This window comes from Phoenix dactylifera, unplaced genomic scaffold, assembly GCF_009389715.1.
Source record: "Phoenix dactylifera cultivar Barhee BC4 unplaced genomic scaffold, palm_55x_up_171113_PBpolish2nd_filt_p 002720F, whole genome shotgun sequence".
NCBI lineage: Eukaryota > Viridiplantae > Streptophyta > Magnoliopsida > Arecales > Arecaceae > Phoenix > Phoenix dactylifera.
In genome coordinates this window covers 1-26,403 of record NW_024069857.1, presented here as the reverse complement: position 1 = coordinate 26,403, position 26,403 = coordinate 1, and the positions used below count along the sequence as shown (strand labels likewise).

Sequence of the window (26,403 nt, the reverse complement as noted above, 5' to 3'; positions counted from 1 at the left end):
AATGATAACCCAACTACCCACCGCATCCTAATATAATATCATGGGCAGCCAGGTTTGGCGCACGAAGAAGCCGCAGTAGCCATTACCAAACTCAATATTAGGAAACCCAACCCCATAACATCATCAAGTACAAATGACGTCACCGAGAAACAAGAACGAACCCTTACAGTTGATTCCCACATAACACACCAAAGACTTCTAAGCCAAATGCAAGCTCATCAAAGTTGGAACATACTACGCTTGAAAAACTCTACGTTTGATGCCGAATATATGATGATCATTAATTGCCTTCCTCAACCAAACAACAAAACTGAACTCATGGACCAGCCCAGGGTACTATTCATGAAAATAATCAAATACAGCATGAGGATACAACAAAGAGTTATCTTCTTTGTAGTGAAGGAGGAAATAACATTTGATGCAAAAATAACAAGGGTTCTTTGGAGACCACTTATCATCAACTGTCATCTTTGTTGCATGATATATTTTGCACACGGAGCATTTCTGTTGACGGGGTCGGAGTTGAAACGTGAGGAGAGGATAATCGGACTGATTTTGTACATCCTCCGAGTGGATCATTCTCACGTCCCTGATCACTATGATATGCTTACAGTTTCCCTGTGTAGTTCCAAAAAAAAAGAAAAGAAAAGAAAGAAAATCATAAGAACAGTAATTCAGAAATTTATATCCCTGAAAGGTGCTGATATATGCGAAAGTTAATTAAGTTAATTGGCTACAACCTACAAAGAGAGTAAGAAAAGGCCTTTCTGTCAAATGAATGAAGATAATGGCAAATGGCATCACCACAATTGCAATATAATGCCACCGAAATGCTTCAGATGATGGATTATGTAACAGATGGGCAAACAACCAAAGTTCAGTGTCATATTGCATTCAGAAAATTGATAGACGTTCTATATCTTGTTGAATCACATAACTTCTTCTTTCTAAACTCTGTTGTTAAATCCATTAAGGTCTGACTAATATGAACAACTTGCAGACAAGATGTGAACTTCAAGTAATGAAGTGATATTACAGACGTTGCAATCGCAATTTCGGTGAGATGTTTCCAGCAAATAAAAGAGACTGGCTTTTAGTACAGAATGGGATAGAAGTCATAGAACTCTATGATATGTCTAGGGGTTGATCTAACTATTTAGCAAAATCTCTATAGAACTATTTAGCCATCATGATTTTTAAAGGCTGGTGAAAAAAACTCAAGCAAACATTGAGGAAAAAAAGTATAAGTGATTATCTAGAAGCTCTAGCTATGATGCAAGAGTAGGGACACAAGTAACAGGCAGAGTTATAAGCACAGAGAGCACTACAAAAGAACAATTAGAAAATGACCTATGAAAAAGGTATCGTTTGTTTTAAACAACTAATTCGAAAAACAAATTTTGGTGCATGGGACTATTTTTGTTTATAGCTTCACAGGAAGGATAGCACATGCTAAAGGAAATGAAAGTAAAGGGGCAAATTCTATAGTCAGATCTACATACCAGTGCATCCTAAAGGTATTACTATGTTTTAGAAATAGAGCCACAAATTTTAGCAACACAAAATATAAGGTAAATAAGATGAACAAGGTAAATCAGCTCTTTGGGTAGCCAAAGATCATGGGTACCATCATTTTGATTTCAGTAATTCCAAAGGCTATCAAACAGCAATTTTTTTTATATAGATTTTATGAATGGTTTCCTTACTGTGGCAACAATCATAAAAAACACCATTTCAAGACTATCTTAATGCACATCCATATACACGATAATCGGTATCCATAATGCCAATCATATTGAGGCATGTGGTGTCACATTGCTACTAATCACATATAGATCTGATTTCTAATGTAAAATTTGATTCAGGGATGATGTTCTTAGTCAGTAAACTTTGTTTGTGAACACCCCTTCAAATCCTTTTCAAATGCAGAGAGGATGGAAAGGGGGAAACAAAGGTGCCAAATTATCACAATTAGGAGCTCAATATGGTTTTTAAGTTTATCTTTCTGGATTATGAATTGATTCAAAAAATAAAAGAATTTTAAGTTTCCATTGTCAAGGTGATGACTTTACCTTTCCCTAGATTTCCATTACCGTCACGTACCTTGACAAAATGTCTCAATAGTCAACTCCATTCTCTTGAGTTCATCATAAAATGTAGGGTCCACATGCATCAAGAAAAATTGAATGTCTTCTCACTCACCTAAAATAAAAAAATTATGATCGTAAGGAGGTCAAAGAAAAGATTAGCACTTTGATCTCTCACTTTCTTCTCCAAATATGCCAGATCCTGGTACAGCTGAAAATGGATCAGATATTATCTGACCCAAGCTTAGTTTATACTCTAAGAGCCTATTTCGATGATTGGACTAAAAATCCTATATGATTCGTAGGTTGGGCCAGTACAACCAGCAAAATTATAAGATTACAGGCTGGGCTAGGCCTATCTTCATAAATACCCAGCCCTTTTTTTCTCCCTATAGGATTCAGGTCAGCCCAGTCCAAAGCTACTCCTGAGTATTTATGAATGAATATAGGCCTAGCCCAACCTATAATCCTATGATTTTGCTAGTTGTACTAGCCCAACCCACGAATCACATTGAATTTTCACCCCCCCCATCATCCAAGAAGGCCCTAAGTGGGCTGAAACCATATATGCATTTGATTTTTCTTTTGGATTCAGATATAGATATAGAGGCATATCTACATTTTCATACATTTAAATATGAATCCAAATTTAAGGTTTGCCCTCCCTTAGATTAGGCTCTAGGTATCCAGTTATATGAATAGGTGATCGAAAAAATTTGAAAAAATATTAAACTCATAAATCTTAATGGCTAAGTGTTTTCTCCTTTCTCCTAATATCTTATCTCTCTACCCTAGGCTATTAAACTCATAAATCTTAATGGCTAAGTGCTTTCTCCTTTCTCCTAATATCTTATCTCATAATGCCCCTTCATTATTCTGCCTCAGTCCCAGCCCAAGCAATCATTGACTAAGCTAAAGCTTTGGCGAAGGTGCTGCCATTCCCACATGAAGCTCTCTAAGCGCCTAAAGTCTCTCTTCCTCCCCACTACAGCACCTTCCCATCCACCATTACCAGCATCCGCAACTAGCTGGTCCCAACCCTGTCTTCTCAAGCAAAAGCCCCAGAATCAGCCCACACGAATCAGAACTTTGCAAGGGCATCAGCCCACACACAAGGCCCCTGCCCACGACTTAAACATTTGGTTCGGTGAGATCGTCATCTATCTCCACCTTACTTCCTTTCAGCTATGGGTATGGTTCTCTTTGCCGGATTTTTTATTTAGTGGAGAAAAAGTACTATTACTGTATCTCAAAGATCATGTGTTCAGACCATACCCAGAGATCTATCAGATTGACACTTAAATAAAGCTTTAATGTCATACAACTTCCCGGCCTGATCTCTTGTCAGTACAACTTAATATACAGTCATACAGAACTATTTTAGACATGAAGATGATACATCAGACTTGGGATACTAAGACCAAATATTCCACATCTAAGCCATACCCTGGCTCTTGACCACTGTATTTAGTCTGTCTGAAGATAAATGGTGCTAAAGAGAATTCAGTGATGTATCCAATGAAAAAAGTGAAGTATTAGGATTGCAGGAAGTTGAAACTTTAACAGGTTTCTAAAAGACATACATGGATTGGGGATAGCTTGATTAACAGGACAAATAATACGTGGATGGCTTGCAGGTGATCCATCTTATAGTCAACTCCTTCACCTCCTCCGTTTCTCCCGCATTAAGATCCAATATATCAAAATTTCTTTAGACAAAATAGGATATAATATCCAATTTATATCATGATATGTTTCAAACAAATATAGATATGACTATTATCCAACTCAACCATATCTGCTTTGAACAAATGTGGATGCAAATTATAGTATCTGGCTGACATCTGCATAGGTATCACTATCTGCTGAATAGAAGCAGATATGGATAAAAGCAAGGTTTGTCGTACTGAGCTGTACCGCCTGGTGCCAGCATACTGTACCATACTGGTAAGATACCAGTATGATACAGGGGCTCAACACAGCACTATACGGACATATGGTACAGCTCCTGTCTTACCTCCAGCAGTCAATATAGGGGTGTACCATTTGACCTGAATCATATAAGTAAGCTACTTCTGCAATGTCCAGTACTGGTAATCTAAACCTCAAAAAATAATACCCAATCTGCAATACAATCTATTTGAACTCTAGGGTCAGACTTGATGGTAAGAATCATAGTGCATCACTAAGCATGCTGGCATTTGTAGTAGACCTTGGTAAGATATTGTAAAAGGTTTTTGAGATTTTATAACTATCTATCATTCTTCTTCAAATGCAAAAAGAATATATAAGGGTTCTGAGAAAGTTGAAAGACAATATTCTGATTAATACCATAAAGCTTAGAGAAATAAAGGTAAAAGAAATGTGATCTCTGATTCTGTTGTTACAAAAAATAAGTGCAAGAATTCATAGATAGTTGACTATGATAACTTTACAAGTGTATAGTAAGATGGCTTTCAGATTCAAATTTCAGAAAACCAAGAACTTATACACGCACATACATAGAGAGAGAGAAGAAAGGGGGTGTGGAGGAGGGGAGGGAGGATGTACCTGGTGGGCAGTAAAGATATCCAGCGCCCAACCGAAAATCGCAGGTCAGCAAATCGAGTTTATGCATATGTACTGCTTTAAAGCTGGGCAAGTTGGCGATGTCCAGATCCCCCTAGTAGCTCTTTTTGCTTCTTCTTTAGCTCACCAGACATAATATATTCCCACTTCTCTGCTGCTTCATTCTTTGCAGTTCTTAAGCCAGTCGAATATAGGTTTACTATAGTCAATAGAAGGAAGGAATTTCTCAGATCATTGTAAAAGGTATCCTGCATGGAGAAGACAAGATTTAAATAAAATCACCTTTACAAATGTAATCAGCTCATAGCCAGTTTAAGTGACAAATGAAGCAAGCCCATACTTCAATAAGGAAATATCCAGATGGATCAGATTGCCCTGCTGTCTCCATCAGCTTGTCAGTCAAGCAATATATATTATCCCTCAACTCGTCAAGTGTTTGGCTTCCCAAAACTAGAAATTCTTGGGTCTGCAGAAAGGTGCATAGTTTCATGATTAGTGATATAGAAACACTATGATAGAATGATATATGATCAGATATATGGAGGAACCATTATCAGCATGCAGCAACTATTATTTTATGAAATTGCATCCAATCAACGATGAAAATATAAGCAGCACCCAATGGGGTTCCTACAAAAGCCACCAAATAAATCTATTTTTCGAAATACTTGGGATTAGTTACTTAATTTTTATCAAAAATAATTAAAAATATAGAAATTCCAAAAATGTAAAAAAAGAACAAATGTTCTAAAATGTAAATATATTTTATAGTAATAATTGTCATGCATTTTAATAATTAAATATTTTTTTCGATTTTTAACTATTCAATAGGGGTTAAAATATAAAATCAAAAAAATTGGTTAATGTTAAAAAAAAAGTCATTCATGCATCAATAATTAACAAGATGAATTCTGACGTAGCTATCTTCTATTTTATTGATTAGCATATTTTCTTCTATTTTCTCCAGACCCCGTGGTATAGGAACCGCGTGCATTGGGATTCCCCTTTCAACATATTTTTTCACTTTAGCTATTTTTAAAGTAAAATTGTATAAAATAATAAAAAATTAATTAATTGTTGAACTAGTTATCTTGCATTTGTTACCTAGATGGAATTTATATGATTTATAATATATTTTGAATAAGAAATTGATTATAAACTATAAAAATATGATTAAAATTTGAAAAATGAGGAAATACACTTTGATAATCAAAATGTGAATCATGATTGTCTATAATTGAATATGCAGAGGGAACAAATTTTTAGGTTAGAAGATAGCACCCAGTAAGAAAGGTCAGAAAGAACCGAATATTAGATGGCGTCGCGAAAGGATGGGTTTAAAGGGACATCATTGGATATGCAACTACTACAGAATTAATAACAAAAAAAAGGTGGGGTCGCTTGGTTGAAACAGCATTTAACTAGTGACTATAGAAATGTTGCAAGATGTACTAGATAGATGACTATATCAATAAGGACAAAAAGACTATGATAGGTATCACCATTGCCAAGTGGTTCCGCAACTGTCACATCTCAACTTTCATTGCAGCAAACAGTTTCTTCTGCAACATGATAACTATAGTGCGGATAAAGCCTGGGTATCGAGCCTCCTACGCCATAAGAGATGCAAAGGCCATACCTAAGCAAGAGGTTGAGGGTCTAAGGAAGTGGATCAATCACATAAAATTTGGTATGAGTTATATGGTGCTACATTTATGTGTGTGATAGCTAGTCCGGGCTGACTAAGATCATCATCAACTTCCTACTATACTATGATTGGTTGGCTTTCTTCCACAAGTTTGTTGATGCATTCGACAAGGTCCATGATATCAATTACATCTCAGGGCTGATAAAGCAGGTGATTCATAAGGTCAATGAGAGCTATGTTGTTCACATGGTGTTCCTTGCAGTATACAAAGTGGAGGATTTGATGGATGAGATGCCACATATTTATTGAACATTTTGTGCATCTTAATGTATATATTTGATGCTGAAGGATATTGGGGACATACCCTACGAAAAGTCAATTGTGGAGATGGGGCAACCTATCTCAAAGTACATCTAATCATACATGAGCACATGCCCTTGTGAGGTAGCATGTGGGAGAGGAGCTGCATAACATGCAGATAGGCAAGGAGTTGTATCTAGGAGATAATGTTTGAATGGCATAACTTGATCCCTGGTGTTTACTTGAACCGCATTCCTTACAATTTAATGGTTATAAATTTTGTCAATCATTATAAGCAGCCTATTACTTGAATCCTACCTACGAAAACAATGAGAAAATAGGCCTTAAAGAAGAGCTCTTGCGGGTAGTCAGGGCAGTGGTGCAATAGATGTTGGGGATCTGAGCTTGCTTGACGATGCAATCAGCGAGATGATGAACTAAATAGTATATTATATTTCATATCTAACTAACATAAATGCGAATTCTATATTATTTGATCACGGAAAAATACTCTGCAAGAGACACGGAAAGTTCGGAGAATTAGGAGCTCAACAATCAATTTCAAGGATGTCTCTAGGTAGCAATTGGAAAATTTTCCAATAAGCCATTCTTTTAGTGTTCGTAAGGATTAATGTATCCGTCCTACGTGATCCTAAAGCAATGGTGCGCCCAATTTGAGAAAGATTGCCATCCGGTCCTATCATAAACCGTCTCATCCAATAGATCTGAATGGAATTGGGAGTACATTTGCCTGATCCATAGTAAGCTGCGAAACTGTCAGACAAACAAAAGGTTGCACAACTTAGTTTTCATACACTACAATGAAAGGCTATGTATAAGTACTTGAATCAAAACAAGGAGAACAACTAGGAAGACTTGTTGGCAAATGACTTTAATCATGATGATGATAATCCTATGGTTGGATGGATTATAGATCAACGTACTCGAGACGAGCCCAGCTAGATGAGCCGAGGGATCCTCCCCGATCAGACAGAACCATCCTGAAGGTAGGTACGCATGATGCGGACAGATGGACAGAGGAGAATATTTCACCTACCATGAGTGAAACCCAATAGGAATTAGAGGACTCTAATCAACGATTCCATCAACAGATATACAGGTCACGGCAAGGTGCATGGGCTACCAGGGCCAGTCAAGGTAGTCCACAGGGCAAGTCCAAGAGGAAAGCCCTAGTTGTCAATTTGATTGAGGCAATTGACAATATACCAGTCCAAGAAGATGGCAACGAACCATCGGAGCTATTAGATTCCGGGCTTGCCTAGATAATCTTGCTATAGTAGTAATGACAATAATGAAAATTCCGGTGATGGATTTAAAGGTCAGGATGGACAATTTGGAGGAGGTGGTGGTTATTCCCAGGAACTCGGTCCATTCACCAGCGACACAAAGTTCACACACAACATGAAAGATCAGGCCCAGGGGTCTAAACAAAATCTAAACGTGACAAGAAGATGGCGATCTACAGGAGAGGATCCAAGAATGGTGCAACTCATGGCATAGAATCAAAGTTATATGGGTAAGTACATAGCAAAACTAGAGAGTGAGTTGTATATAAGCTATCGTAAGACGTAGGAGGATTATTTGTGCATCTAGCACGTTAGAAGTCGAGTTGACAACAAAAATTAGATGGGAGGTGAAACAAGATGAAAAGCAATATGGAAGTTCCAAGAGTTGTTTGTCGAATGGAGAAAATGGAGATTAATGAGAGATCTAACAGTGTATCGAGTAGTTATAATGCGCAACAAATATCATTGTATGCCGAAAGTGGATCTCCTGCTGCATCAAATAGTCAAAGTAAATAAGATACTCCATCCACGATAATCCTTATGCATTCTCTCACTCATCTTATCCAGGAGGAATCCGACTCTACATATTTACCCCACCTACGGATATGGGTATAGCCAGATGTCAGTGTAGTGTTACCTCCTATTACCCTATCAAGAATGGCTGCTCTCCGATGACATGTATACGCATAGCTGTAGTATTAGGAGTTAAAGTTGGGTCCATAGTTCACCGTACCGGCCCAATTCAGACTGGTACAGAGGGTACCATATCATACCAGTTCGGTACCGGTACTCGGTACAGATGGCATATCGACACCGGTATACTAAAAAAATTTCATACCGTACCGTACCGACACAGTGCAGGTCTCTCCGGTCCCCATCATTTCTTTCCTCTCGCTTTTTTCTATCCAAGTTAAGATACTCTCTGAAAGGGAATCTTCGCATAGCCACCGTCTTCATGCCCATTTGCCAAATCGTCAGGAGCGCATGAGACTGAGCACCACCAAACCTTCCAAGTTAATTTAGGGTCATTAATGCCTTTGGCCATTATTAGAAATCCAATCCTTAATGATTCTTGAATGTCTCGATCTCACTAAATTCTCCTCCCAATTAATGGATGATTTCCAACCAGACACCCTCTTAAATTCCCCAAAAAGAGGAAAATATATCAATTTGGTACTCCATTTCATCACAAATTAATCAAATATGGCCAGGTGGGCAAATCTATGTCAATTATAAACCGAGCATTGGCAGCAATAAATGGATAGGCACATGCATTTGCAAGCATTGAATGGAGCAAAAAAGTAAACCATGAAGGAAAGATGCCAACTTCAGTTTCACCCCCACCCACCTGCACCCCCCAAAGCTATCCGTAGGCCAAGGAGGTTAAGATTATTAATTTACTATTATCAATACTAATGACTGAGCCGAACCAACCCAACCCCACTATCACGTGATCCTGCTTCTACAGGATCCGATACTTTCCAGCTCTTTTGCTCGACTTTTATTCGAGATATTTTGACCATCTCATATTTCTCTCTATCGGTATAGGGACGAAACCCCAAACCATGTGTTGGTATGGAAGGATCAATACCATACCGGTCCGACCAAAAACTAGTACCATCACCCATACCAGTTTTCAAAACCTGTCAAAAGGTTTAGCTAAAAGATTGGTATCAGCCACAAGCAATCCAAAGGTTGAAGCTGAAGCGATTTGGAGTTTCAGTCAAGCTAACCAATTTTCTCCAATTGCAATTGGTCTCGACTGAATAAGAGTGGGGCAAAACTAATTACATATATACCCAATGATAGATATATCTTTGAATCATGATATATTACATTATGGAGGTACAATATCCAGTGAAAATTGACAAGTAGTTTTCAGAAAAGCTTCAAATGTCGATTAAGGAGAAAGTACAGGAATCATTTCAAAGGCCTAACCACAAAAGTTGTCACCAACAACCCCAACCATTAAAGAAACCATATTCTGCATACCTATTACTAGAAAGTTAAAAAAGGGCATGAACCTATTACCCTTTTAGCATTAAAGAACCACAAATTGCTAAGAGAGGATCTATGGGCGCTTAATCCGGAAACAAATAAAATGTAATGAAGGATCTTCAAATTCCAAGAGAGACCTCAATACATCAGGTTCATGCTTAAGTAGAATAACATTCTATAACTTTGCTGGACCCCCAATTCCAAGCTATGTAATTACACAACTAGTTTCAGAACAGAGTACAGTTTCTGCAATCAGATACTGAAAAGTCCAATTAAAAGATATTCATGCCAATGCAACATATCCATAAAATAATGGAGTCCATATTAATCAAAGATATTGTGACTAAATAGTACTAGTTAAGCAGTCAAAAGTCAAATTAATCTCAGATGAAGAGTTCAAATAGGCAAATTGTCAGAAAGTAACTTGGTCCTCTTATAACATATTTGGAACATTATCCAAGGACTTTTGAGTGTCGCGTGGAACTTCAGGAAGGAAAAAAGCTATTTAAGTTTGCTAACTTAACCACTAGACCTAAAAGCTTAAAATATTAGGGAAAGGTTAACAACGTATATTGGGCCCTCCCTATGTGCTGCTGGACCATGGATGTGAAGGCATAAAGAAGTCAAACGACCCAAGATAACAACCAAGAACAAGTCAACAAGTGAAAAGACTTAGGATAACAAATGAGTGATTTTATAAAAAAAAGGCTTGAATGGGATTTGAATCCATGACTTTCAACTCTAAAACCATGTTAACTGACAGGTAGACCCCAAAAGCTTAAGCTATTAAGAAGGGTCAACAATGCACATCGTGCCTTAAAATAGTTAAATGCCAGAAGCTACTATAAGGAACTCAAGAAAAATAAGAACAAAGATGAATTTCTTGGCATTTTAAAATTTAAATGAACTAGTGATCATTATTAAAAAAAACAATATAAAATAACCCACTATAGAAACACAAGTACAATTAATATGGTCCTCCTACCAAATGCCAAATTCGTACTATGAGATGTGGTCTAATATGATCTGGTCAGGTAAAAACCATTAAATTCATGGTCATCAAATGTGGAACAAACAGCTCCCAAAGTCAAATATAACAGCCCAAGGTTTGAAGTACCGGTTTCAATACCCATGTCAGCACCCAACCAGAGCAAGCCATATGAAGTGCTGGTAATGGTACATCCCTTCGTCCCAGAACTCAGTATGGGGGTGTACTGGGTTCCGATTCCATATCAGTCTGGTACAGAGAATTGGTATGGAGCAGTATGTTCCAATACTTAAATCCTTGATTCAACCCATGTTTGCATATAAGATTCAAATCCAACAATGCTATGCATATGATAAATTGTTCAAAACAAGACATGATGTAAGTGATTCAGTGTAAAAGAAAAACAGAAGAGATGGCAAAAGGAACTGGAATTTAACCACAGAAATAAGCGAGAAGACTTCTAATTTCTATCATATATATAACATTAGATTCAAAAGAGTTTCTCTTCTTTAATGCAACTTAGCCAAAAGACACATAACCAATGGAAAAAAAATGCGGAAGACAAAATTCAAAGTAACCAAAAACAGTTACAACTATATACCAATAGTAAAATTTTCTGGGGCATTCCCTTCTTTTCAATCCAAAGATTTTTTTTTTTTTTTTTGCATTTCTTCAAAAAAAATTAGTTGCAACTCAAGTACCTTCAATGAGGAGTTTTTCTTGTGATAAATCTCGACACAGAGAACAACTTCTGGGTAGAATATTGGCACATGTTCTCGTGATTTCAAAGACTTCACCTGCACAAATAAAAACAGAAACATGCATATAAGACTGAAACACTTCAAAATACAAAGCTTACAAGTAAAATACATCACAGCTTTTAGATGAAGGACTGAAGCATATTTCTTACATAAAGTATACATGCTTTAATTACAACAATGCATCTTATTATCTAAAAGTTTTCCTTGACCTGACATCATATCTATTTATTCTCCTAAAAACCCACATTTTTGTCTTATCACATGTTTTCTACATATAGATCCTTCTAGACAAAGACAAGTACAAAATTAAAATGAAGTGAAATGCCAATGTATAATAGAAGGAAGCAACATAAAACAGGAAGAACCCAATTCAGTCTTGTAGAAGCAAGACAAGAAAATATGAGAGTGCGAGGAAGAAGAAGAAACAAAGAATTAAGGCATTAGTATCAGGAGGCCTGCAAGACAAATTTTTTCTTAGAAAAAAAAAGAGTAGATTCTGTTCAAGATCCAATAATTCACAACATCAATAGCAACAGTTTCAACTGTTAAACACCATCTTTCTCACCTCCATACTTCCCATGAAATGGAAACGAATATCAAATTTGAGACTTAATAATCTCCAGATCCAATAGGGCGGACAGTGAAAAGCTGGATCAAATTTTTATGCAAGCCAGACATGATCAATAAAAAGATACTATTGTCCAAAAATTGGACAAATACTCATAGGTGATGTATGCATCAACAACTGGACACTAACCCTTTGGCCTGCTGACCAAAAATAGTTCCAAGACCATAATCCTGACCACAGAAGATCGGAAAAAAATAAAACTACAGGTTGGGCAAAACTTGACACGAAATTAGTAAGCTAATGCATCAAAATTAGTTCAAAATCATTCATGAACAAAAGTCATTTGTATAGTTCAAGCAGGACTTGAAAAATTAACCAATCCTTTTACACCTGTGCAATATGTACGCATCATTAAACAAAAAAAATTCTTCGGCCGTTAACCCCACCCAAATTAGACACCACTATGGTTATTGGACTCGGATATAAAAGGTGGTCTCCCACAAATTGAAATTTAAGTTTGCATCAGACTTTTTCAGAATAACACCAAGCCACTGGAATGATCAATCATGTCAAGACAGTCCTTCACTAATACCTCTGAAGATCCAATGATCATATAGACCAAAGAAAATATTCCTTAATGGTACTCACATAACACCAAAATGTAAACATTGAGCAACAGGTAAAGAGTTTAGCATGACTATTGAGTAAAGCAAGAAATAACTGAAGGTTTGTTCTCCTCTACTAACTACTCCACAAGTCTTCTCTGTGCTCAAGTATGACCCATCTTTCCACATAAAATAAGATCTTTAACCTTTTTAAAAAGGCAAACCATGCTCCTTGCTTTCTACAGCCAACAATCATCACAGGCATATACCATCATTGTCTAAAGAAATTAGTAAAAGGATAATAAGAGAAAAATCCTGAGCCTATATTATGGGAACCTTTTGCTGTTTGATAGAGTTGTTCTATCTTCTTCTTACACTTTTTTGGACTAATGAGATATATGATAACCATAGAAATGGGAAAGGAAAAAAAATTTCTCAGAAACCACTAATTAATGTTTATTTGCAGATTACATTTTCCATCTATAGTACTGAGAAAGTTTCCAAAGAAATAAATTCCAAAAACAATCTTCTCAAACAATGTCACAGGATTATAGACCGAGAAATACTAGCGTTAAACATGGCAAACAGTAGTATCTGTGATCATGGTCAATGCAGGTATACCAAAATTAGTGGAACTTATCAACAATAATACATAATGCAGCCTGCAGCAGGCAATGATCATAATGATTTAAACACAAACAGTTAGAATTAAAACGAATGGAAAATATAATATTATATATATATATATATGTATACCGTCACTAGTTAAATGATGAGATAAATAAAACTGGTATATCATCATATAGAGTTGCATGTACAATAAAAAGTAATACAATAATAAATATAGCCAGAATGAATGTACTGTAGGACGTACAGTTAATAATAGTTTATAAATGACAGATTGGGGGGAAGCATATGCTTTAACTCTGACCTTCACAGGAGATGTTATGAACCTAAGGGATCTCATCCTTTCAATTTTATCTGAAGTTGAAAATTGACCCTTGAACAGACTTGGAATTGTCCACTGTATCCAAACAATCAGGTTTCAATAGGAAATTCCATAATATACCATGGTTCAAAGAACAGCAGCCTATATATGTGGATGTGCATGTGTGAGTGCCTGTGATATTTGACTATGATACTTAATCATGACAAACATCATTAATATTAATTTCATATTTTCCGAATAAAAGTGATCTAAGATAAACACATTGCTAAAAATCCTTTTCATCCTCTGAACCTGTAACCACACTCACAAAGTTCAGCATCCAGGACAATTTGGCAAAGGCCAAAAATTCAGAATGTCGAAAAAAATAATTTGGAAGGAATAGTTCAATTGGATAGGAATTGATCAGATAATCAATTGGCCAAAAAGAAAGAGAATAACTCAAGAATTTTTCAATCATTTGAGAATATTATTGCCGTTCAATATGGAATGTCACAAGGACATAGAATTACAATTTTTAAGACAATTTGAGTAAAACTTTTTTCGCTGATTGTATGACATCATGTCTGGCATATAGGTTTCAAAAGAAAAAATCCATTGCAAAGGGACTACATGTAAAAATGATACGTATCTTCTGTGAGAGAGATTATCTCATTCTTTCTTTTGTTTATTTTTCTATAGCTGGCTAAGAGAGGATTTTTTCAAGATTATCCTAAAAGGCAGAGTTTTTCATTGGAGGACTTAATCTTGCAGGTCATTGATTAACTGACATATTATTGGATAGCAAACTGAGGTTATAGTTTATAGGGTAAGAGATGAATTTCATTTTGCAACAGAAAAACACTTTTTATTGAATATCAACATAGACTAGATAGTAGGTCCAAAGAAAACAAAAGAAGCCACCCAGACTGAAAGGAGGTATTTAAGAGAGGCCAGGTTAATAGGTGAGGATCATTTCCGTAGGTTTATTGCCCAGATATTGTCAGCCAGTGCAAGAAATTGATATAGATATACAATTATATGCAGATAATGAATCAGATGCGAACAATTTAAGTAAATCATGGTGACGCAAGTCTTAACCACTGAGAAACTCAGCAGAGTTCATTTGGAAAAGGTCAAAGTTCAATTGGGTGAATCCTAGGTCCCTTAGTCAATGCTGACTAGATGATTTCCTTTTCTCTTCTCACTTATGCATAAGGGAATTTCAACAAGACAAGATAATAGTGGTAGCTATATGAGTTGGAGTTCACCTTGTAAAAGTTAGTATAAAGTGAGGTTCTCATAATGGACACCCACAGAATGCCACGTCATGGATGATGAATTGATTACAACTCATATATACAGGACTGTGGATTAGAATAAACTGAAGAATTAGCTTATAGATCTATCAGCAACTCATAAATATAGATGAAAAAAACCTTTGAGGCAAGAATGAGTCCACATGAAGAGAAGCAGACCACATGAGTATGGAATGAATTGGAGGCACAATAATTGTGATAACTATGCGTAACTTATTCTTTTAACTGTTAGATTGTCTCTTGTCCAATACAAAGCAGTATATGTGAAAGAGTAATTATTTTGATCAGGCAACACATAGTATACCTCAATGAATGTAACTTGGCTGCTAATTTGTCTTCATCCTGCTTTTGCTTGATTCTTGCAAGTTGCTTCACTTTTGCAAAATAACTACCCTGATCATTGTTCACATGCAGAAAGATTTTGATCATCATGTGAATAATGAATTCAAAGAAAAAAATAACAAAATTATGTACAAGAAGTATATTGGAGCAGAATAATGATAATCATCACATGACATTACTGTTTAAAATTTCCCAGAAAATCATACTAAATAGCCATACAGATAAAAGCAATTACATTTATTGGCAGTAAGGCCAGAAATTGTAACATCATGATCCAATAATAAAGCCTTTTCTATTGCAGCTTGTACTGTTGCATACTAACAGACAATTAAGGAAACGACATATCATAGAGCATCAGATATAGTTTTCCTTTAATTTCCGTGTTATAGATATTATGAATATGTTATAATTGTTTTGAGCATCCAAATAGGCTTGTATGTAAGATCAGACAATTTCAGCCCTGAACAGGTTTTTTATGTAAAAGCGGATGTTAAAGTCCCAAATATCTAGTGCAATAGGATAGCTACATAAAAACCCTTCTATATTCACCGTCTCGGTACCGGATCCTGTATCGGTGCCCCACTAGCATAGTATCAGTATACGGTATGGTACGGAGTTTTTTTAGCATACCAAGTGTCGGTTCGCCACCCATACCAGATGCTAGTACCGAACCGATATGGTACGGTATGCCTCGTACTGCTCAGTTCAGCTGGTATGGCGTACCTTGGTTTAGATCACTTTCCTTTAAAAAAAAACAAGCATAGGCACAAACACATAAACGATGCAATGGCCGTGCACTTGTAATTGTCATGTGGAAATCTGCATGAATATATCAAACATAACAAACACCATTGTGAAATAACATAGTTGTTGTCTTATGGTGGCTAGCCAAGCAACAATGTAAGGGCAAGAGGGTTGTTCTTTCATGCTAGGTGCATCCATCTGGTTATACCATTTTGCAGCATATGCATAAGCATTGTGTACATGCTTAATTGATCAAGATTTGTAGAGTATGAGTGCTATCCTAGTTTTATGAGAGAGAGGACAAGTTCCATAAGGATCTGAAAGCATAGTCCCCTCAAAACTGCTGGACACTCCAGGAATTATGAAAAAAAGGCTTCAGAATCTAAGTACTAATTGTTTGACAATCTTCCTAAGTTGATAAGTGTGTAAAGAGAGGAAAGCCTTAAGACAGAATATAAAATTAAGAATCAAGCCCCTTGATAGTTTGAATATAAATCAAACAATGTACTTCTAGTTCGGCAGCTCGACTATCTCTGTCAAAGCGTCTTCCTCTTTTCTTTCTCTTTTTCTCTTGAGACTTTTTTCTTGAAACATCTGTATCACATGTCATGACAGAAGAATCATTCGAAGTTACATGAGCCCCCATATTGCTGGTTTCAAGTTCTGAATTTGCTGAACAGACAATTTCTTTCCCTGAGTACGTATTATCAATTGTCCGCAGAAGTACACATCCAATTTTCATGTGAAAATTTTAATCACGGCAAAAAAGGAACTGAAATAGTCACAATTTTGAGCATGTAGAAGTCAAATATCATATGAATATAAATAAATATGATAAGGGTACCATGAAAGTCAGCTGCATCTGAACCTCCCATAGAAGAAAACAAGTAATTAAAAGAAGGGGAACATGGATAAATAGAACGTAGCAGCATGAAATTCATAATTAAGAAAGTATAACATTTCCCTCCTCACAATGGAAGGTGAAAGGAAATTTATAAAATACACTATGGTGCAATGTCTCCCAACACCACTCTCTCTGAAAATAGAGAAAGAAAGAGCACTCAGGAAATCAATTCATTCATGGGTTATATTTATAGTTGATACTAATTTGGACACTTCAGTATCTGAATGCATAAGCACAGATTCTATACCTGCAAACTAGCATCCTACATTTGAAATTTAGATATGCCACCAAGGACTTGTAAGATTCCTCTTAACTAATTATCATTACAATCATCTAATTCAACTTTTGAAAAATGGAAGCTTCCTCGTATACTTAGACAATGAATTTAGCATGAGTATCTGATAATTACAAATCATCATGACATAATCTTTCAACTGTTCAACATAGTGAAGCTAAAGCAAGCAGAATAAATTCAAGTTTTAGACCAAGTTCTATATGAAATTACAGATTTTGTTTCTAGCATTTACATTTGTGTCAAAAATTTTCATTTATAAGGTAGAGGAAAAATAAAGAGAGATAGAACACACATGCAAATGTACACCTCTCATCAGATATCTTACAGAAACTTCATTCATGGACTACTTAGCAAGTAATCCGAACACATACTCTAGCACTCTCATCAATCTCCAGTCCCCAAAAATATACAAGAGGTTGTCTTCATTATCAAAACATATTTTCGAAGGCTCAAGAACCTTAAGGCCATCATAATTTGATATTGGACAAAAAATGCAACATACAACATCCAGATTGTATTGGCTAGCACCCTAGAGAGAGAAATAGAAGACTCTGTTCTGGTTACATTGGACATGTTTATACTTACTTCTTATTGATCAATCACCTAGGTGTTACAAGTTGATTACAAGTTACATTTTGTGGTGCCTAGATCGGTTGGAAATGATGACTTTTTCAGAAAGCAAGAGAAACGTAGAAACCTTTTGGTCAACATGTTGGACTGCTTTAGCCTGCGTGGACATTCATAGTAAACCCTTGTTAGGAACTATGGGCGCTATGGGAGAAACTTAAACAGAGATGAATAAGTATAGCCATTGAAGTACAATCCCGTCAGAACTTGACCCCTAGTGATCCTAACTGGTGCAATTGCTGATCCATAACAGGCAGCAAATCAGCAATTATAAAGATGTCAAACAATAAACCTCATGGAATACAATGCTGAGTTCAACTGGTGTTCTCCTGACTCTGCTCCACCTTAGGTTCAGTTATTACAAGGAGAAGCACACAATCCAACTGCTATTGTATTCATGTTCATGGTTGGGCAATGTCTTCCAAATTTTATAAGGTTCTTACTCCACATATAATCCTTCTGAAGAGTGATCACAAGTACCTATTATGATATAATATGTTGTTGTCCCTCAATATGGTTGTGTAGCTGAAACCTCTAAGATGTATATTAATGCAGTTCAATCCTTTGACTTCCCTTCGTTGAAATTACTTCATCCGTCGCCTTCCCATTTCTTTAAATCAAACATCTTAGTTGCACTCTACATATCTATTTCAGTTATCAAGCATTAATACATATATGTGAGCTTTTATTGTGCATACAGAATCATTTTCTAAATATTTTGAGAAATAAATCTCAGCCACCATCGTACAGAAGGATAAATTGTGATGCAGCAAAAATACAAGTACATAATTGCCATATTGAAAACAAACACTAGAAACACCAATGTGATGGTAATCTAACCCAAGATTTAATCTTCAAACAAATGAAAGAATAGAAAGTAAAATCTGATTGTTTTGCACAAAAAATGGATAACCATCTCTACAAGTATGAAGGAAAAGCTCATAGAATCATAAAAGATAGAGGATGTTTTACTTACTCCCATTAGGATATTCCAACAGTTGCAACGAATCATCAATACACCGAATGCCCTGCAATCACCCATAACCATCATCAACAAATCCACATGACATTATCAGTCATCTCATCAATAAGGACCAGAAACCATACATCAAAATCTTCCTTGAGAGCTTTCTCCACCAATTCTTCCTCCGTAAAAACCCTAAGTTCATCAACCCTACATACATCCGTGCATTTATATCATCATTCTGACAACCATATATATAATTCTTAACAAAAACACAATCAACCTACGAGAGTTCTTCATCGAAATCTCCCGGTGTACCCAATTCAGCTTCTAAGCTCTACAAAGAAAGGATATCTCAAATCAATACAGGGTAAAAGTAAAAAAAAAAAACTCGGCGCGGATGAAAGAGAAGGGATTGATAGAAGTAGTTGTATCATACTGGAGTTCTTGGAGGACGGAGGCTTTGAAGTCGGGACGAGGTGAGGGGGCTGACGAGGTCGGGACGTAGATGGGCCTCCGCGGGCAAAAGGGAGGCGGCTCCCTTGTCCTGGTACCGGTACTCCTCCGCCGCCGCCGTCGCTGCCCCCGCCATCTCCTCCATCGGATATGATTCCTTTCGCAATCCCACTGCCGGAAACCGCACCGAGAGAGGGTTTTCTTCCAAAAAAAAAAAAAAAAATACTAAGAGAGAGAGAGAACAAAGAGTCCGGGGTTTTGGCGGTCAGGGTTTTATAACGTCGCGATTATTTTTAGTACGGGCCACCAATGGAGAGGGTTGTTTTTTTTTTATCCGATCCGACCGCTAAAACGGGCGGATGGAATCGGATCCAGCCCAGCATAAACGAATCCATTGCAGCCGCCTTTTCCTCGGTGCAAATGTCGAATCAGTTTAATTTTGGATCCAGATCCAACCAAATGAAAGATCGATCGAATTAGATTAATCCACAACTAAAATTTGATCCAACGAGTCATTCGATCGGTTTGGATTATATATAATTCGATCCCAATTCAAAAAATTTGAATCCGAATTGGATCGAAATTGGATCCAATTCAAATTAATTTTTTTTAGCTTTTGCACTTACAGGAGCTACAGCCCGCAAGCCCAAATAATTTTAGGGTCGAGTTAGAACGTAAATTCCTCAGCTTGGCCGTCTTTAATAAAATTTTCCAATCATTCTAAAGTCGGCACCTGTTTTTGGTGCTTACCCAAATTTCGCTCGAGACCAAAACCCAATAGAGTGCAGTTTTCCCTTACTCCGGACGCTAACAGGTGTGGATTTTTGTTTTTGGTTCTTCTCTCTAATAATCTTTTTCTCATGTTTGTGGTGTTTTGACATGAATTTCATTGAAATCCTTTCTTGGTTCCTCTAGGGTTTGCTCTAGTTCTGCTATTTCTGTGATTCGATTCAAGTCCTGGACCGATGGGCACGGAGGCGAAAGCGGAGTGGCTCCAAGAGTGGTGAAGCTAGACAAGGCATTGAAAACTAGTAAGAGTCCTGAGCTCATATAATCTCGTCTTTCTTTTCGATTTGATAGCTAAAAATCGAATCTTTACACCTGTTGCGCTTCGATTCCATGGCCTGTGCTGCAATGAGAAATCTTGCATCGAAATTCCTCTTTTGATTTGATGATATTGATTTTTTATTTGCCTATTATGTTTTTTTTTTTTGTTCTTTTTGTGAATGATTTCTCATCCTATAAGCCTTTACACCACTGCCTTCATTTATAGTTTCTATTTTGTTTCAACGATGGTTGAGGGTAAAGCACCAATCTTGGAAGAAGAGCGATGTGCCAACTTGGGCAGGTAGGTGGATGGCCAGTCGAGTGTTTGCAGCCTCTTTACTGAGAACTGATGTGGACTGGTATGTGGCTTGAAAACTTACCTGTCAAATATATGGCTATGCTAGGGCCTAAAAGAATTAAACAGCATCCGTGTGAGTCTGAAAGGGGAAAAGATGGGCTAAGATTTTAGTTGAAGCTAGGATGTTAAGTAATATGTATTTCCTGTTGAGGACTTCGGTACAAGAAATTTAATCAGCAGGCTGAGGTTTCTTGGATTGGTTGAGACCACATATCAAATGCATAATGAAGGAGGCGATTGGAGGGATGAAGGTCTAAGTTTTTTTTGTTGCTGTATAATGCATTTTTTTACACTCAGAGAGTTATAAAAGGAAATAACAAGAAAAGCACCCAATACTGTTTGATTCCTTTGCAGAAACTAGAAACTCAGTTACCTTCAAAGATGCAACATCACAGTTCTTCAGGAGGTGCTAAAATTTTATAAGGATTTTCTTTGAAATCTGATGCATGAGGATATTATCAATCTAAACAAATATATGCTGGTGGTGAATGTGCTAAAAATAATTTTCTCTAGCCAATTAAGTATGGAGTATGCTTTGAAAGAAGAACCTTAAATTGGCTGGAAAACCAGTGATATGAAAGAGAGCAACGGGTATGAGATGATTTTTTGCCAAGGAGAGCCATGCCCAAGAAAGCCGCATACAAACATATATCAAGGAAACATAGAGTGGTAATAGTATTTGGGATGCAATTATGTGCCACCTAAGCAAAAAGTTGCTGAATGACTGATATGCCAAATGCATTGAATGTAGCTCTGAAGCCCAATTAGGAGCAAACAACTTGTGATGGCCTAACAAGACTGATGAATGGCTAAATCTCTCTTTTCATGATGACAATCATGTATTATCTTTCTCTTTAGTGGAAACTGAAATGTGCATTGAAACCTGTTTTATACCTCATTTATCATCACAAGGTCCACAATCTCGGTACTAGGTACTGTATCGTACCTTATCGATCGGTTCGATATGTATGTACGGTACGCCTATGTACTAAAATAGCTCTCTAACTATTTTTCTCAATTTTATCTTGGTACACCTCGATATGGACCGATACGCACCTCGATACGCTCGGTACGGACGGTACGGAGTGTACCAACTTGAAGATGTTTTCGTACCGATTTTCTTTGGTACAGTACGCCCCGTATTTGATGGTACGGGACGGTACGCAGACCTTCATCACAATCATTCCTTAGTTCACTAAGCACCTACCTATAAGGGTAATAAATATTTTGAACAGATTTAACATTTTAAAACACAAGTTGCTTTACCATTTATGTTGTTTTTCCTTTGTAGTAATGCTATCACTAACTGAAATATCCTGCACATGTGTAACTTGGTTTTTCAGGTTGAATCTTGGGTAAATAAATGAGTGCATCAGCAACAGGAATCTAATGAACGGGATTTTGAAGGTCGGCCTTCGAGGTTTAACTCTCGTTACTGTTTCTTTTCAGCATATGAATTTTCGGTGATGTATTATTTTGTGGGAATTGATGATATTTGTGCTTCTGAAGGCTGGGTCTGGGAGCCAAAGTCACACCACATGCAAAAGTGGCGGCTTCAACTGATCCTGTTGAAAGAAAATTGCTTGGAAGGTAAATGCTAAAAAGAGACAAGCCTCCAGAAATCTAGAAAAGACAAACACTGCTGAAAAGTGGACCAAGTGAAGAGGACAATGATGAACCTGAAAGTAGAACAAACGCTTTGCCAAGAAGAGGGCAATGCCTCCAGCCATGTCTTTACAGTCAACAAAGAAGAGTAAATGAAATATAGGAGGCGTGTATCCCTAGATGTTATAGTCATATAGGACTATCTTCTGGAAGCTAGTTCCTATTACAATCTGTTGATGAAATGAGTTCTACCTGCTAACTCACATCTATCTATTATCATTCATGACCTTGAGAGATGCTTGGTTGTTTGTACGGCCTTGATAACTTGCATATTGAATCTGTTTGATCCGAGAGTCATTTAGCTGCTCAGAGATAATGGTTGTTACTTCCTGAGGAAATTACTATACTCAGGCTTTCAAAAACTCTTGCTGTTAGCACGTGGAACAGTTAATTGCTGCGTTACAGTTTTCATGTTTGATGATTGGCTGAACTGCCCTAGCTTCTTGACTACATTGTTGATATGCATATTAGATATCTTTTATGTTTCAGTCTCTATACTCATATTGCAAGTTCATTGTGCAAAATGCCTTGTCAGCTGTTACCAATACTATTGCCTTCTTCATCAGAGGGTAACTGCAATTCAGAGGCATGTCTTCAACAGCGGTGATTTTCATAGAAATATGGCTTTAAAAAAAAACACCAAGTTGATGTAAAAAGAGGCACCAAGATTCTGTTGTGCAGAATAAGTAAATGTTCCAATGATGCCAAACTTGATGATCGACATGTAGAATGAGGGCTGCAAACTTTAAGATTGAGCATCATGTGTATGTCTTTGAAATATTTGCAGTATGTATTACAAAGCTGTAGGACTTAATTGGCCGATTGATCAAAGAGGATACAGCCTGTAAACTTGGAACAAGACAAATTCTCACCACAGATGTGAATTATATAGGCGGTGGTAGCACATATTACATTGTAATATAGCCTGTTCAGGCATATTGCATCATTCTTCCTGCTTCTTCTTGACTGTCTTTTTTTTTTTTTTTTTTTTTGGTGCAACGGCAACTTACACGCACCGGGCATGGGTACGTAGTTAGAGAATAGTGATAGAATGAAGCTCTTTAATGCCTAAAAGGCCTCCATGTTTCTGTTGTCTTTTTGCTGATATTGCCTTGGGGAACTCAAAAGGTACCTTGGCCCCTTCCATCTGATAAAATTTTGCAGGTTGCTGATCGCATTGCTGCCCTCCCCATGGAAAAGCTGAAAAAGATGGGCCCCAAATCTCTTGGACACGCTGAAGCAACCCAAGCAATTTTGGATCACAGATGTGGGCTGCTCCATCAAAGGCAGGGGAGAAGAAAGCAGAGAAGACATCATTTGATGTCAAATTGGAGAAGCTTGAATGTCTGCCTGCCAAAGATCAACGTGATCAAAAGAGGTCAGGACATTCCGCAATCCTGGTTGACAGAGAGGATTATATAAGAGAACCAGCTAATCTAATTGAAGCCAAGATGTTACAAGAGGAGGCTAATGAGTCATAGAGAAGATGAAAGGCAGCTGGGCCATTGCTGTAATGGAGTTAAAGCATACTTACGGAGATGGTGAATTCCATAATTGATGAGCTAACATTCGTTTGGTGAATTCCATAATTGACAAGTTTGATATGTTGCACATAAATTCATGTCAAAGCTATCACTAAGAATGTGCAAACTGAGATATCCAGAGATGTATCATTCTCAATGTGATTGCTTTTTGCGGCGAAATATTTGTTGGTAGCTATCAGTTGAAGGGCATCTGCTTATACGTAAAAACTCAGAATCTGTTTTTTTTTTTTTTACCCTTAATTTTTTCATGATTTTTAATCTACTGAGCTTTTCAAAGTCTTATCCTACATGAATAATTGAACTGTTTGAAGTCATGGATGGTAATGGTTCCTGTATTCATGAATTGTTGTTGGTGCTGTCATATTCTACACATTTGCTGCAAATAACAACCAGAACAAAATGGCCTGTAAAGACTGGACCGGCTGTTTTCTCTTGTTGAGTGACGAAAATTGGCATTCCATTTTTTACCCGGACACTAGATGATGGCATTGAGGAATTAAAATTGGGAAGTGAGTGTTAAATACTAACCAAATAAACTGTATTCAGATCGTTATAGTCTATTTTTATTTAAATGAGATGTTTGTTTCTTGTTCATTTTGGTTACCCAATTGATCTAACAAAAATGCTACAAAAAATCTAGGTCCGGCAACTAATGTCTTGAACTTCGAGCAGAATGCGCAAAACCTGGTTTTCTGATTGGTGAGTCAAGCCAAAGGCTTAAATCAGTGAAGGGAAAGATCTAGAATGCAACTTAGGTGGATGAGGGGACCGACCAACAAAATACAAAATCAATCCCTACCAGACCTGACAAATAACCTGACTACATGGTTGGGTTGCATCGATTTAAGCAAGGTTCCACTCAGGTCAGGTTAGAAGCCCTGCAGTAAATCAGTTTAATAAAGAGCAGCTTCAGTCTGGAGTGTGTTAGTAATCAATTTACATTTGATTAAGCAAGTCGAAAATTTTCAAACCTAACCCAACTGAAGCAAGATACAAATAAACCCAATGCACAAATCGCACCTCTGGGTACAATACAGATAGCAAAGCAGCAGAGTCCAAACCTGATCTATAGCAAAATCAGATGCAGAAGCTGACCCTGTCGCTCCTAAAGCTTCTTCTTGAGACATGATTTCAAGTGCCAGGTTTAGCACATAAGCTTGTACGTGAACAAGTTTTTAATGACATAGTCCACAACAGTCGGGCCTATTTGCAAAACTTCATGCACTCAAATTTGCAAGGTTACAAGAAATTCAAGATACGAGATCCTCTACTGGAGATGATCCACAAAGTTGATCACCAAGTTCCACAATTTGACTACCTTCAATGAGTAATAACCTATACGCTAGTAAACAAAATTTCCATGCGATATTCTCATCAGAAAATTGATGGAGGAAATGTTCTCTTTCCTTGAAGAAAAAGGTTGTAGAGGTCTGATGACATGACATAAATGTTCAAACTTCAAACTATTCCCCCAGTGATGGGTTCCCAATTACCAGTTTACATAAGAGGCATTTATTATCTGCCATCCAGAATCAACCAACGCACCAATTGATACAGTATTCTCACCGAATCAGCAAAATAAGTACTACATGTATTGGAACCATAAAAAAATGCCGCAGATACATGGGAGAAAGAAAGCAACATCAAGCCCTTCAATTCAAGTAATCCCAATAAATATCCCCAACCTAATTGTTCTGGCATTCCGTTGGCATCCTTCAGTTCTGTTCCACCTAGGACCAAGAAAGCAATCAGATAAATCAAATGCTGAAGTTTATACGATTCATAGGGTTTATAAGTTCATGAATTCACAGAAATACATGGTTTAGTAACTTTAGTTTGAGCGCAAATAAACAGGAATGAAAATGACGGACTGAAGAAAAGTAAAAATCTGCATTTTCTAATTTTGTTAAAGGGTATCGGTGATCATAGTATGCAAGAGTCATACTTATCAAGGCATGCTGCTACACCCATGGGCAGGCAAAAATAAATCATGCACACTGCATTTAAGAAGAAACAAACTCGATGTTCATTTGCTGATAAAGAAACAATAAAAGCTAGCAATCACGTATTGGAGTACTCCATGATATTTTGGTCCACTTATCTAACCTCTAAAAGCCTAGCTTACTCCCATCCAAACCATTTATGAGTCAGCCCACAGTAACAGAGCTACCTTCCTCAAGGTGTACAGGAATTAGATATTTGTTAACTAACCGGCTGAGCCAAATAACAATGAGCTTGTGTTTTTTTCTCATCTGCCTCCAAAGATCCCGTCTTACCAAGTGAGCATTCAGAAAGACAGGATAGCTCCAAGCACTGTCATATGGGAAACAATTTGGTTAAACCAAGATAAACAAATCTCATCCCTTATTCTAGGTCACCTTGT

General features: G+C 37.0%; 1 protein-coding gene and 1 long non-coding RNA gene across 2 annotated transcripts; both read right to left on the bottom strand.

Moving 5' to 3' along the window:
• Window positions 1-220: 220 nt before the first annotated feature.
• Window positions 221-13,846, bottom strand: LOC120109768 (snRNA-activating protein complex subunit-like). Its single transcript, XM_039123460.1, is given in 8 exon segments — window positions 221-625; window positions 4,646-4,749; window positions 4,751-4,825; window positions 4,827-4,871; window positions 4,874-4,903; window positions 4,996-5,121; window positions 11,598-11,693; window positions 13,762-13,846. Coding segments are annotated over 8 exon segments (801 nt in total). The 5' UTR covers window positions 13,798-13,846; the 3' UTR covers window positions 221-336.
• Window positions 13,847-18,963: 5,117 nt separating this feature from the next.
• LOC120109769 lies at window positions 18,964-19,292 on the bottom strand. Its single transcript, XR_005510557.1, has 3 exons — window positions 19,238-19,292; window positions 19,094-19,160; window positions 18,964-19,014 (listed from the first exon to the last, which is right to left on the bottom strand). It is a non-coding gene; the product is annotated as an uncharacterized LOC120109769 (long non-coding RNA).
• Between the last annotated feature and the right edge of the window lie 7,111 nt (window positions 19,293-26,403).